General features: G+C 50.6%; 1 protein-coding gene and 1 long non-coding RNA gene across 2 annotated transcripts in view; both read right to left on the bottom strand.

The window, feature by feature from the left end:
• LOC135564907 (serine/threonine-protein kinase SMG1-like) overlaps positions 1 to 14,718 on the bottom strand; it is a 58,837-nt gene continuing 44,119 nt past the window's right edge. The window contains 2 exon segments of the mRNA XM_065010993.1: positions 1 to 943; positions 1,822 to 1,967. Coding sequence (XP_064867065.1) covers positions 540 to 943; positions 1,822 to 1,967 — 550 coding nt within the window. The 3' untranslated portion in view covers positions 1 to 539.
• On the bottom strand, positions 4,900 to 7,357 carry LOC135564956 (uncharacterized). The gene is made up of 3 exons (XR_010461297.1): positions 7,325 to 7,357; positions 6,883 to 7,044; positions 4,900 to 4,999 (listed from the first exon to the last, which is right to left on the bottom strand). It is a non-coding gene; the product is annotated as an uncharacterized LOC135564956 (long non-coding RNA).

Genomic DNA, 14,718 nt, shown 5'->3' with positions numbered 1-14,718 from the left:
TCCCTCCTACCTAGTTTATTCTTCGAGCAGGTGGAGTTGACCAGGCCTTAGTCCTCCCTGTCCCTCCTACCTAGTTTATTCTTAGAGCAGGTAGAGTTGAGCAGGCCTTAGTCCTCTCTCTCTCTCTCTCTCTCCCTCCTACCTAGTTTATTCTTAGAGCAGGTAGAAGTTGACCAGGCCTTAGTCCTCTCTCTCCCCCTCCTACCTAGTTTGTCCTTGGAGCCAGTAGAGGTGGAGTTGACCAGGCCTTAGTCCTCTCTCTCTCCCTCCTACCTAGTTTATTCTTAGAGCAGGTAGAGCTGAGCAGGCCTTAGTCCTCTCTCTCCCCCTCCTACCTAGTTTGTCCTTGGAGCCAGTAGAGGTGGAGTAAACCAGGCCTTAGTCCTCCCTCTCTCCCTCCTACCTAGTTTGTCCTTGGAGCCAGTAGAGGTGGAGTTGAGCAGGCCTTAGTCCTCCCTCTCCCCCTCCTACCTAGTTTGTCCTTGGAGCCAGTAGAGGTGGAGTTGACCAGGCCTTAGTCCTCCCTCTCCCCCTCCTACCTAGTTTGTCCTTGGAGCCAGTAGAGGTGGAGTTGACCAGGCCTTAGTCCTCCCTCTCCCCCTCCTACCTAGTTTATCCTTGGAGCCAGTAGAGGTGGAGTTGAGCATGCCGTAGTCGTCTCTCTCCCCCGCCAGGAGCTCCAGCTGAGCACGGCATTCTGGGAAGTCTCCGTCCTCGAAGCAGCTCAGCGCCCGTACGTAGTTGAAGTCTGTCTTCAGGTGCACGCTCGCTGCGGCAGGGTTACCAGGGTTCTTCTTGAGGGCGTGCACGCTGGCCTGCCACTCCTGCACCGAGGACCAATCGCCAAGGGCCACATAGCACTGGCATGCCTTATTGGCAAGGAGGTTGAGCACCTCGGAGGAACACTCGTTGGACTTGAGGAGAACCGTCTTCCTGCAGTCACCTGAAGGAGAAAGAGAGTGGAGAGGCAGAATGGGAAGAGAGGAGAGGGGGAGGAGGAGAGAGGAAAGGGGGAGGAGAGAGAGAGGAGGGGAGGAAGGAGAAGAGAGGAGGGGAGAGGCGGAAGGAGAGAGAGAGGAGGGGAGAGGCAGAAGGAGAAGAGAGGAAAGGGGGAGGAGGAGAGAGAGGGGAACACCTGGTTATTATCAGCTAGTGGTTGCCTCTGAAATGTCCCCCTATTCCGCGTTCTCACCATTGCCAGTGTGTTTGGGGCTGGCTGTGTCAGAGCTGTGTGTCTCACCGTTGTGTTTGGGGCTGGCTGTGTTAGAGCTGTGTGCCTCACCGTTGCCAGTGTGTTTGGGGCTGGCTGTGTTAGAGCTGTGTGTCTCACCGTTGTGTTTGGGGCTGACTGTGTTAGAGCTGTGTGTCTCTCACCAGTGTGTTTGGGGCTGGCTGTGTTAGAGCTGTGTGTCTCACCGTTGTGTTTGGGGCTGGCTGTGTTAAGAGCTGTGTGTCTCACCGTTGCCAGTGGGTTTGGGGCTGGCTGTGTTAGAGCTGTGTGTCTCACCGTTGTGTTTGGGGCTGGCTGTGTTAGAGCTGTGTGTCTCACCGTTGCCAGTGGGTTTGGGGCTGGCTGTGTTAGAGCTGTGTGTCTCACCGTTGTGTTTGGGGCTGGCTGTGTTAGAGCTGTGTGTCTCTCACCGTTGCCGTTGTGTTTGGGGCTGGCTGTGTTAGAGCTGTGTGTCTCACCGTTGTGTTTGGGGCTGGCTGTGTTAGAGCTGTGTGTCTCACCGTTGTGTTTGGGGCTGGCTGTGTTAGAGCTGTGTGTCTCACCGTTACCAGTGTGTGTGTGGCTGGCTGTGTTAGAGCTGTGTGTCTCACCGTTGCCGTTGTGTTTGGGGCTGGCTGTGTTAGAGCTGTTGGCTCCGCCCAGTTTGAGGAGTGAGCGGTCGAAGCCCTTAATGGAACAGTCCATCCCCGTCACGGCACACAGCTGTTCCTGGTACTCCACTGCAGCCTTCTCAAACCTAGAGAGAGAGGTATGGGTTACTATAGGGTATTTACAGAGAGAGAGGTATGGGTTACTATAGGGTATTTACAGAGAGAGGTATGGGTTACTATAGGGTATTTACAGAGAGAGGTATGGGCTACTATATGGTATTGACAGAGAGAGGTATGGGTTACTATAGGGTATTTACAGAGAGAGGTATTGTCACTATAGGGTATTTACAGAGAGAGGTATGGTCACTATAGGGTATTTACAGAGAGAGGTATGGGTCACTATAGGGTATTTACAGAGAGAGGTATGGTCACTATAGGGTATTTACAGAGAGAGGTATGGTCACTATAGGGTATTTACAGAGAGAGGTATGGGTCACTATAGGGTATTTACAGAGAGAGGTATGGTCACTATAGGGTATTTACAGAGAGAGGTATGGTCACTATAGGGTATTTACAGAGAGAGGTATGGGTCACTATAGGGTATTTACAGAGAGAGGTATGGTCACTATAGGGTATTTACAGAGAGGTATGGGTCACTATATGGTCTTGACAGAGAGAGGTATGGGTTACTATATGGTCTTGACAGAGAGAGAGGTATGGGTTACTATATGGTCTTGACAGAGAGGTAGTGGTTACTATATGGTATTTACAGAGAGAGGTATAGGTTACTATGGTATTTACAGAGAGAGGGTTACCATATGGTGCTTGACAGAGCGAGGTATAGGCTACTATATGGATTCCTGGACAGAGAGTATGGGCTACTATATGATATTGACAGAGAGAGTATGGGTTACTATATGGTCTTGACAGAGAGAGTATGAGCTACTATATGGTATTGACAGAGAGAGAGTATAGGCTACTATATGGTCTTGACAGAGAAGGTATAGGTCACTATAGGGTATTTACAGAGAGAGTATAGGCTACTATATGGTGGCTGACAGAGAGGTATGGGCTACTATATGGTATTGACAGAGAGAGGTATGGGCTACTATATGGTCTTGACAGAGAGGTATCACTATAGGGTATTTACAGAGAGAGGTATGGGCTACTATATGGTCATGACAGAGAGAGAGGTATGGGCTACTATATGGTATTGACAGAGAGGTATGGGCTACTATATGGTATTGACAGAGAGAGAGGTATGGGCTACTACATGGTCTTGACAGAGAGAGGTATGGGTTACTATATGGTATTTACAGAGAGAGGTATGGGTTACTATATGGTATTTACAGAGAGAGAGGTATGGGTTACTATAGGGTATTGACAGAGAGGTATGGGCTTCTATATGGTCTTGACAGAGGTATGGGTCACTGCCGGGTATTTCAGAGAGAGGTATGGGTTACTATAGGGTATTTACAGAGAGGTATGGGCTACTATATGGTCTTGACAGAGAGAGATATGGGCTACTATATGGTCTTGACAGAGAGAGATATGGGCTACTATATGGTCTATGGACTACAGAGGTGTGTACTACCTGCTTCTTGACTACATTTAAAGTGTCAATCAGCAGTTGAAACAATAAAGCGTACTCTGCCCCATTTGGGTAAAAGCTGAGGATGGGACTGGAGGAAATGTAACCACTCAACTTCACAGACAGAGCTTTGGATTTAAGGACCAACCATCATTGACATCATAGCTCAACATTCCAGTTGTAACCAGCCATGACATCATAGAGCAACATTCCAGTTGTAACCAGCCATGACATCATAGAGCAACATTCCAGTTGTAACCAGCCATGACATCATAGAACAAAAACATTCCAGTTGTAACCAGCCATGACATCGCCGAGCAACATTCTTCAGTTGTAACCAGCACATCAGAACAAACATTCCAGTTGTAACCAGCCATGACATCATAGAACAAACATTCCGGTGTAACCAGCCATGACATCATAGAGCAACATTCCAGTTGTAACCAGCCATGACATCATAGAGCAACATTCCAGTTGGGAACCAGCCACATGGTGACATCATAGAGCAACATTCCAGTTGTAACCAGCCGCTGACATCATAGAGCAACATTCCAGTTGTAACCAGCCATGACATCATAGAGTAACATTCCAGTTGTAACCAGCCATGACATCATAGAGCAACATTCCAGTTGTAACCAGCCATGACATCATAGAGCAACATTCCAGTTGTAACCAGCCATGACATCATAGAGCAACATTCCCAGTTGTAAACTGCCATGACATCATAGAGCAAACATTCCAGTTGTAACCAGCCATGACATCATAGAGCAACATTCCAGTTGTAACCAGCCAGTTGACATCATAGAGCAACATTCCAGTTGTAACCAGCCATGACATCATAGAGCAACATTCTAGTGTAACCATCCATGACATCATAGAGCAACATTCTAGGTGTAACCCATCCATGACATCCGATAGAGCAACATTCTAGTTGTAACCATCCATGACATCATAGAGCAACATTCTAGTTGTAACCATCCTGACATCATAGAGCAACATTCCAAAGTTGTAACCAGCCATGACATCATAGAGCAACATTCTAGTTGTAACCATCCATGACATCATAGAGCAACATTCCAGTTGTAACCAGCCATGACATCATAGAGCAACATTCTAGGTGTAACCATCCATGACATCATAGAGCAACATTCTAGGTGTAACCATCCATGACATCATAGAGCAACATTCCAGTTGTAACCATCATGACATCATAGAGCAACATTCCAGTTATAGCCATGGTAAGGGAATTTATAGATGTTTGTTTATATTTTTTTCATTCAAAACATTTGTATAAAACAAGCTTATATTTTAGGATCTGATGGGAACTAAGATCATGAAGCATTTAGAAAGTTAAATCTGTCAAAAATTGCCCCTTAAATACACTAAGCTTTGGCCTCCCAGACACACACACACACACAGGGGTGGTTTCCTTACCGCCCTCAGCCTGTAAGCCAACAGAGCTGACCCAAGCCAGACTCATGCAGTGTTGGTGAGACTCCAGGCAGCTAAACCCTGGATAGCCTCAGGACAGTGAAGTTCACACAGAGCCTCTACCAGCATCACCAGAGGAGCCTCCAACTCTGGACCCTACAGAGGAGACATAAGGGTCAGTTACAGATGACCAGAGAGACCTGGGGGTCAGTTACAGATGACCAGTAGAGACCTGGACCCTCACAGAGAGGAGACCTGGACCCTACAGAGGAGACATGGGGGTCAGTTACAGGTGACCCAGTAGAGACCTGGACCCTAGAGAGAGGGAGACCTGGACCCTACAGAGACATGGGGGTCAGTTACAGATTGACAGAAGATGTACCTGGACCCTACAGAGAGGAGACCCTGGACCCTACAGAGAGGAGAGATGGTGGTCAGTTACAGCTGACCAGTAGAGACCTGGACCCTACAGAGAGGGAGACCTGGACCCTACAGAGAGGGAATCTGGACCCTACAGAGGAGACATGGGGGTCAGTTACAGGTGACCAGTAGAGACCTGGACCCTACAGAGAGGAGACATGGGGTCAGTTACAGATGACCAGAAGAGACCTGGACCCCTACAGAGAGGGAGACATGGGGTCAGTACCAGATGACCAGTAGAGACCTGGACCCTACAGAGAGGGAGACATGGGGGTCAGTTACAGATGACCAGTAGAGACCTGGACCCTACAGAGAGAGGAGACATAGGGGTCAGTTACAGGTGACCAGAGGAGACATGGGGTCAGTTACAGATGACCAGTAGAGACCTGGACCCTACAGAGAGGAGACATGGGGGTCAGTTACAGGTGACCAGTAGAGACCTGGACCCTACAGAGAGGAGACATGGGGGCTGTTACAGATGACAGTAGAGACCTGGACCCTACAGAGAGAGACATGGGGGTCAGTTTACAGATGACCAGTAGAGACCTGGACCCTACAGAGGGAGACATGGGGGTCAGTTACAGGTGACCAGTAGAGACCTGGACCCTACAGAGGAGACCCTGGGGGTCGGTTACAGGTGACCAGTAGAGACCTGGACCCTACAGAGAGGAGACATGGGGGTCAGTTACAGGTGACCAGGACCCTAGAGGGAGACCTGGACCCTACAGAGGAGACATGAGGGACAGTTTACAGGTGACCAGTAGAGACCTGGACCCTACAGAGAGGAGACATGAGGGGTCAGTTACAGGTGACCAGTAGAGACCTGGACCCTACAGAGAGGAGACATGGGGGTCAGTTACAGATGACCAGAAGAGACCTGGACCCTACAGAGAGGAGACATGGGGGTCAGTTACAGATGACCAGAGGGAGACATGGGGGTCACCAGTAGAGACCTGGACCCTACAGAGAGGAGACCTGGACCCTACAGAGGAGACATGGGGGTCAGTTACAGGTGACCAGAGGAGACATGGGGGTCAGTTACAGATGACCAGTAGAGACCTGGACCCTACAGAGAGGAGACATGGGGGTCAGTTACAGATGACCAGAAGAGACCTGGACCCTACAGAGAGGAGACATGGGGGTCAGTTACAGATGACCAGAGGAGACATGGGGGTCAGTTACAGATGACCAGTAGAGACCTGGACCCTACAGAGAGGAGAGACCTGGACCCTACAGAGGAGACATGGGTCAGTTACAGGTGACCAGAGGAGACATGGGGGTCAGTTACAGATGACTGTAGAGACCTGGACCCTACAGAGAGAGACATGGGGGGTCTTACAGGACCAGAGGAGACATAGTTACAGATGACCAGTAGAGACATGGACCCTGAGAGGAGACATGGGGGGGTCAGTTACAGGTGATGTATTTAGTAACTTCAGGTAAAGGGGTCGTAGTTGAAAACAGTTGACTGACTGTTGGAACAAGGTAATGCTGAGTGTGTTTCTCTGTGGTCAAGTACAATAGGTTCAGTTGGGGCTCTGGTCAAAAGTAGTGCACTATAGGGAATAGGGTGTGGTTTAGGACACAGCCCTGGGACTGTGCGTCTCTCCTCCCGTTACCAGAGTGCTGCTGTTCTGGATCTCAGTCAGCAGGTCCAAGCCGTGGCGCACGGTGACTGCTGGTTGGCCGGACAGAAGACCCACCCTCATCAGGGCCAGGCGGATACGAGTCAGCCAATCCTGGCAGGTCTGACGGTTGGTATAGAAGAATGTTCTGATACCCTGGATACACACACACACACAGAGAGACAGACAGAGAGACAGACAGAGAGACAGTTAACATTAGGAGCTGGGGGCCACTTGGGGCTGTGCGGCCCGCGCATGCGCCTGGGTGGTGTGGTCAGAGCGTTGGGACAGCTCTCGTAGGAGCTGTACATCTGTGTGTGTGTGTAGGTGTGCGTGCGCCTTGGGTGGTGTGGTCAGAGCGTTGGGACAGCTCTCGTAGGAGCTGTACATCAGTATCTCACAGTGTAGGGGTGTGTGTGTGTAGGGGTGTGTGTACCTTGGGTGGAGCGGTCAGAGCGTTGGCACAGCCTCTCGTGGCGTTGGTATACATCAGTTTCTCCAGGTTTTCAGGAACTGCAAGAGTTAGCGCCAGACGCAGCTGGTTGCTATGGTGACCGTCGTCTGGTAATCGCCGCCGCTCCATTGGCTGAGCTCCTGTTCAGTGTTCAGACTGTGGGCCGCCAGGCTGCGGATTATACCTGGAGAGGAGGGAGGAGAGAGGGGGAGGAGAGGAGGGAGGGGAGGGGAGGAGGGAAAGAGGAGAGGGGGGGGAGGAGGGAGGGGAAGAGGAGAGGAGAGAGAGGAAGAGGAGGGAGAGGGAGAGGAGGGAAGAGGAGAGGAGGGAGAGAGGGGAGAGAGGGAGGGAGAGGGAGGGAGAGAGAGGAGAGAGGGAAGAGAGAGAGGAGGAGAGAGGGAAGAGGAGAGAGGAGAGAGGGAGGGAGGAGAGGGGGAGGAGAGGAGGGTGGGGAGGAGAGAGAGAGAGGAGGAGGAGAGGGGAGGGGGAGGGGAGAGGGAGGAGGAGAGAGAGGAAGGGGAGGAGGGATGGAGGAAGGGGAGGAGGATGGAGGAAGGGGAGGAGGGAGGGAGGAGAGAGGGAAGGATATGTTCTTGAAAGAGGCAACATGTAAAACCAGAATGTGTATAGGATGGAATAGGGGGGCTCAATATACTTTCAAATGACTCAAACCAAATGGAAACTGTGTAGAAATTATAATGGACCTGCATTTGGTACAGTTTCATGACTGTGTCCAGCTGGCTAACAGACTTATCACCGATCTGAAAGCTAGACCGTCAGGGGAGCATCGGAAATTCCCAAACCATTTTGACAGTGAAAGAAATAACATTTTCAGTGTGGCCCTCCCGGAACTTGCTGAAAAGTAAATGTGGCTCACAGGGAAAATGAGTTTCACACCCCTGGTTTACGGGTCTAACTGGCAGGACATCAGTGTTACAGGGGAGGAGCTACAGGGGGCAGAGCTACAGGGGCGGAGCTACATGGGGCGGAGATACAGGGGAGGAGCTACAGGGGCGGAGCTACATGGGGCAGAGCTACAGAGGGGTTCAGAAATGCAAAGAACAGCCCCTCTCCAGGCCTCCCCACCTTACCAACATGTTTAAAAAAATCATGGGAAAACTCTGGACTAAGTGTGTGTGTGTTTTTGAGTGTGTGTGTGTGTGTTTTAGTGTGTGCGTGTGTTGGTGTGTTAGTGTGTGTGTGTGTGTTAGTGTGTGTGTGTGTGTTTTAGTGTGTGTGGGTGTGTGTTTTAGTGTGTGTGGGTGTGTGTTTTTTAGTGTGTGTGTGTGTGTTTTAGTGTGTGTAACAGCCCGTACCCTCTATGGTCTGGAAGGTGTCCTGTGCCCGTCCCCAGCGGGGTACGGAGTTTAGACAACACTGTGAACTGAGCTGCCTCCCACACCGCCCACTGCCACAGCACCGCCTCCGTCTTCAGCAGACCCCGCGGTACACACACACCGCCACCCGCACCGGAGAGACACACACACCCCTTCACGACCTGACGGGACACCCTCGCGCTTCTCCAGGCGCTGGCAGCTGTGGTACAGACGCTCCAGCCACGGTTCTTTACTGTAGGAACACAGATAAACCCACATTAGCATATATCCACACACACACAACTTAGCAGAACACACACACACACAGTTTCCCCTTCCCCATTCTGGTCCCTCATGCGAATCGAACCCACAACCCTGGCGTTGTAAGCCCCAAGCTCTACCAACTGAGGCACACGGGACCCACGACACACACATTAGCAGAAGGATCCCCCCCCCCCCCAGAGCCAGGAAGCCTACCCTCCGCGGTGCTGGCTGCCATAGAGGATGAAGCTGATGAGGTCACTGAAGTCCTGGGGGTGAAAGGTGCTGCTGGGGCGGCTCATGTGACGGACCACCAAGGAGATCTCCTCTATCTCTGGGTGGCTGTGGTTACTGCAGGGTCACACACACACACACACACATTAAGGTTACTGCAGGGTCACACACACATTAAGGTTACTGCAGGGTCACACACACATTAAGGTTACTGCAGGGTCACACACACACATTAAGGTTACTGCAGGGTCACACAAGGTTAAGGTCACACACACACATTAAGGTTACTGCAGGGTCACACACACACACAAGTTACCGCAGGGTCACACACACATTAAGGTTACCGCAGGGTCACACACACACTAAGGTCACACACACATTAAGGTTACTGCAGACACACACACACTAAGGTCACACAGATAGATAAAGACAATATGAGTGTAGGTATTCATAGTGTTTGGTATTCTCAGTGTAGATATAAAGACAATATGAGGTAGGTATTCATAGTGTTTGGTATTCTCAGTGTAGATATAAAGACAATATGAGGTAGGTATTCATAGTGTTTGGTATTCTCAGTGTAGATATAAAGACAATATGAGGAAGGTATTCATGGTGTTTGGTATTCTCAGTGTAGATAAAGACAATATGAGGAAGGTATTCATAGTGTTTGGTATTCTCAGTGTAGATATAAAGACAATATGAGGTAGGTATTCATAGTGTTTGGTATTCTCAGTGTAGATAAAGACAATATGAGGAAGGTATTCATAGTGTTTGGTATTCTCAGTGTAGATATAAAGACAATCCAAGCAACTCACCCAATTCGTTTTTACATTAGTTGAAGTTTTGACTGATAAAAACCAGACCATGAGTGAGCGCATAGCGATTTCATTCATTTTGCTGCTATGATAATGACAAGTTACTTGAAGTTTGACTTGAAGATGACTGGTAAACATATTCGTTTATTTGTTTTTCTATGTGACAGAATGTGTGCGTTTTTCATGTTTGGAATTATTTGTAGCATTGTGACCCAGCTGGCATCGTTAACCAGGTCTCTTTGGTAAAAGAAAAACATTGAATATTGTCAGGCGGGATTGAATGAGTCTGTCGACACCGTGCCTTTTAAAAGGTAAACCGTTGCAGATAACGGCCCAATCGAAATGTTCTTTACATGTGAGGGATACAAGGCGTGATCAGACAGGGTCCCGGCCTCAGAGCAGTCGGCCACCGACAGGTCTCAGAGCAGTCGGCCACCGACATGCCTCAGAGCAGTCGGCCACCGACAGGGTCCCGGCCTCAGAGCAGTCGTACCCCCGGCCTCAGAGCAGTCGGCCACCCCGACAGGCTCCCGGCCTCAGAGCAGTCGGCCACCGACAGGGTCCGGCTCAGAGCAGCTCGGCCACCGACAGGGTCCCGGCCTCAGGGCAGCCGACCACCGACAGGCCCCGGCCTCAGAGCAGTCGCCACCGACAGGCCTCCAGCCTCAGAGCAGTCGGCCACCGACAGTCCCGGCCTCAGAGCAGTCGGCCACCGACAGGGTCCAGCCTCAGAGAGCAGTCGGCCACCGACAGGTCCCGGCCTCAGAGCAGTCGGCCACCGACAGGGTCCCGGCCTCAGAGCAGTCGGCCACCGACAGGGTCCGGCCTCAGAGCAGTCAGTCACCGACAGGGTCCCGGCCTCCAGAGCAGCCACCGTCACCGTCACAGGGTCCCGGCCTCAGAGCAGCCCAGTCACCGACAGGGTCCCGCCTCAGAGCAGTCCAGTCACCGACAGGGTCCCGGCCTCAGAGCAGTCAGTCACCGACAGGTCCCGGCCTCAGAGCAGCAGACCGACAGGGCAGTCCCGGCCTCAGAGCAGTCAGTCACCGACAGGGTCCCGGCCTCAGAGCAGTCCCGTCACCGACAGGGTCCCGGCCTCAGAGCAGTCTCAGTCACCGACAGGGTCCGGCCTCAGAGCAGTCCAGTCACCGACAGGGTCCGGCCTCAGAGCAGTCAGTCACCGATTCCCGGCCTCAGAGCAGTCAGTCACCGACAGGGTCCCGGCCTCAGAGCAGTCAGTCACCGACAGGTCCTCAGAGCAGTCAGTCACCGACAGGGTCCCGGCCTCAAAGCAGTCAGTCACCGACAGGGTCCCGGCCTCAGAGCAGTCAGTCACCGACAGGGTCCCGGCCTCAGAGCAGTCAGTCACCGACAGGGGTCCCGGCCTTAGAGCAGTCAGTCACCGACAGGGTCCCGGCCTCAGAGCAGTCAGTCACCCGTACAGGGTCCTGGACAGAGAGGAGGGGTCCTGGTCTCAGAGCAGTCAGTCACCACAGGTCCCGGCTCAGAGGGATTGTCCCTCACCAACAGGTCCCGGCCTCACCAGTCTCACCGACAGGGTGCACCAGCTGAGAGCAGTCATCACCGACACACCTGGGAGAGCAGTCAGGACAGACACAGAGCGTTATACACACGGGTCCCGGTTGAGCAGTGTCACCGAAAGGGTTGTTTAGAGCAGTCAGTCAATGGCGTGGTCCCGTGCCTCAGAGCAGCCAGTCACCGTGGTCCTGTCTTCTGTGCAGTCAGTCACTCGAATGGTCTCTGTCAGAGCAGTGTCACCGTGGGTCCCGTGTGTGTGTGTGTGTGTCTCTGTGTGCAGCTGTGTGGGTCTCTGTGTGCGTGTCACCGACAGGGTCCTGTGTCCCCAGAGCAGTGTCACCGACAGGCCTGAGCAGCTGTCACCGGGACAGTGTCCCGTTCAGAGCAGTCTCACTGTGTGTCCCGTGTGTGTCTCACCGACAGGGTCCCGTGTGTCCTCTGAGTGTGTGGTCACCGACAGGGTCCCGTGTCAGAGCAGTCGGTCACCGTGTGTGTGTCTCTGTGTGCTTAGAGCAGTCGGTCACCGTGTCCCGGCCTCTAGAGCAGTGTGTGTCACCGACAGGGTCCCGTCTCTGGAGCAGTGTCACCGACAGGGTCCCGGCCCTGAGTGCTGTGTCACCGACAGGGTCCCTGCCCTAGAGCAGCCAGTCACCGACAGGCCCGGCCTCAGAACAGTCAGTCACCGACAGGTCCCTGCCTTAGAGCAGCTGTGTCACCGTGGGTCCCTGTTAGTGTGTGTCACCGACAGGTCCCTGTGTAGGAGCAGCCCCAGTCAGTAATTGAGGACAGAGGAGGGTGATCGGTCTGTGTGTGTGTGCTGACCTGAGTGTCACGTGTCCAGAGGGGATTGTCCTCAGCAGCTTGCCGTGTGCCTGCCTCACTCCTCACCGCAGAGTGCACCAGCTGACACGGCCAAACATCCACACACCTGGGAGGTGGACAGACACTGTGTGTCTTTTGGGTTGATGTGTTGTGTATGGGTTGTTTAAGGGGTGTTTTAGGTGTGTGTGTGTGTGTGTGTGTAAGGGGTTGTTTTAGGTGTCTGTGTGTGTGTGTGTGGGTTGTTTTAGGTGTGTGTGTGTCTCTGTGTGTGTGTTTTAGGTGTGTGTGTGTGTCTCTGTGTGTATAAGGGTTGTCTTAGGTGTGTGTGTGTGTGTGTGTGTATGTGTGTTTTAGGTGTGTGTGTGTGTGTATAAGGGTGTCTGTGTGTGTGTCTGTGTGTGTGTCTGTGTGTGTGTGTGTCTGTCTGTGTGTGTGTGTGTGTCTGTCTGTCTGTGTGTGTGTGTGTGTCTGTCTGTCTGTGTGTGTGTGTTACCTCTGCAGCAGCTCTGTGTTGAGTGAGGAGGAGATGACCTGAAGGCTGTTGCAGGTCTGGAGGCAGATGACTGGGGTCCTCATTCAGGGCTGCAGACGGCAGAGAGCAGAGTCACACACACACACACACACACTGCAGGAATCAGGTTCTGAAAATCCTGGTTGGAAGACCCCCCAGAATCAGGAGGAATATTTCATCTAGAATTTCTGGAACACCTGGGAATTTAAGTTACCTGATTTTTACAACCCCTAAGTAAAGAATTGTGATTATTACCCTCTATAGTTAAACAGTATTTATCGTTGTGGAGCAGACCCTCTCTATAGATAAACAGTATTTACTGTTGTGGAACAGACCCTCTCTATAGTTAAACAGTATTTACTGTTGTGGAACAGACCCTCTCTATAGATAAACAGCATTTCACCGTTGTGGAAACAGGACCTCCTATAGATAAACAGTATTTTGCCATTGTGGAACAGACCCCTCTCTATAGTTAAACAGTATTTACCGTTGTGGAACAGACCCTCTCTATAGATAAACAGTATTTGCCATTGTGGAACAGACCCTCTCTATAGATAAACAGTATTTACCGTTGTGGAACAGACCCTCTCTATAGATAAACAGTATTTACCATTGTGGAGCAGACCCTCTCTATAGATAAACAGTATTTACTGCAGACCTTGTTAAACAGGAACAGACCCTTCTATAGTTCACAGTATTTACCGTTGTGGAACAGACCCTCTCTATAGTTAAACAGTATTTACCATTGTGGAACAGACCCTCTCTATAGATAAACAGTATTTACCGTTGTGGAACAGACCCTCTCTATAGACAGTATTTACTTCATTGTGGAACAGTATTTTACCATTGTGGAACAGACCTCTCTATAGATAAACAGTATTTACCATTGTGAACAGACCCTCTCTATAGTTCCACAGTATTTACCATTGTGGAGCAGACCCTCTCTATAGATAAACAGTATTTACCGTTGTGGGAACAGACCCTCTCTATAGTTAAACAGTATTTACCATTGTGGAACAGACCTCTCTATAGTAAACAGTATTTTACCGAACAGACCCTCTCTATAGTTCCACAGTTTTTACCGTTTGGAACAGACCTCTCTATAGACAGTATTTACCATTGTGAACAGACCCTCTGATGTAAACAGTATTTAACATTGTGGAACAGACCCTCTCTATAGATAAACAGTATTTACCGTTTGTGGAACAGACCCTCCTATAGTTCCACAGTATTTACCGTTGTGGAACAGACCCTCTCTATAGATAAACAGTATTTACTGTTGAGGAGCAGACCCTATAGATAAACAGTATTTACCGTTGTGGAACAGACCCTCTCTATAGTTAAACAGTATTTACCGTTGTGGAACAGACCCTCTCTATAGATAAACAGTATTTTACCGTTGTGGAGACAGACCCTCTCTATAGATAAACAGTATTTACCGTTGTGGAACAGACCCTCTCTATAGATAAACAGTATTTACCCGTTTGTGGAACAGACCCTCTCTATAGTTCCACAGCATTTTACTGCTGTGGAACAGACCCTCTCTATAGATAAACAGTATTTACCATTGTGGAGCAGACCCTCTCTATAGATAAACAGTATTTACCGTTGTGGAACAGACCCTCTCTATAGATAAACAGTATTTACCGTTTGTGGAACAGACCCTCTCTATAGTTAAACAGTATTTACCGTTGTGGAACAGACCCTCTCTATAGTTAAACAGTATTTACCGTTGTGGAACAGACCCTCTCTATAGTTAAACAGTATTTACTGTTTGGAACAGACCCTCTCTATAGTTAAACAGTATTTACCGTTGTGGAACAGACCCTCTCTATAGTTAAACAGTATTTGCCGTTGTGGAACAGACCCTCTCTATAG

The sequence above is a fragment of the Oncorhynchus nerka genome, linkage group LG26 (genome assembly GCF_034236695.1).
Source record: "Oncorhynchus nerka isolate Pitt River linkage group LG26, Oner_Uvic_2.0, whole genome shotgun sequence".
NCBI lineage: Eukaryota > Metazoa > Chordata > Actinopteri > Salmoniformes > Salmonidae > Oncorhynchus > Oncorhynchus nerka.
The sequence above is the reverse complement of the archived record's forward strand: the minus strand, read 5'-3'. Positions and strand labels throughout refer to the sequence as shown.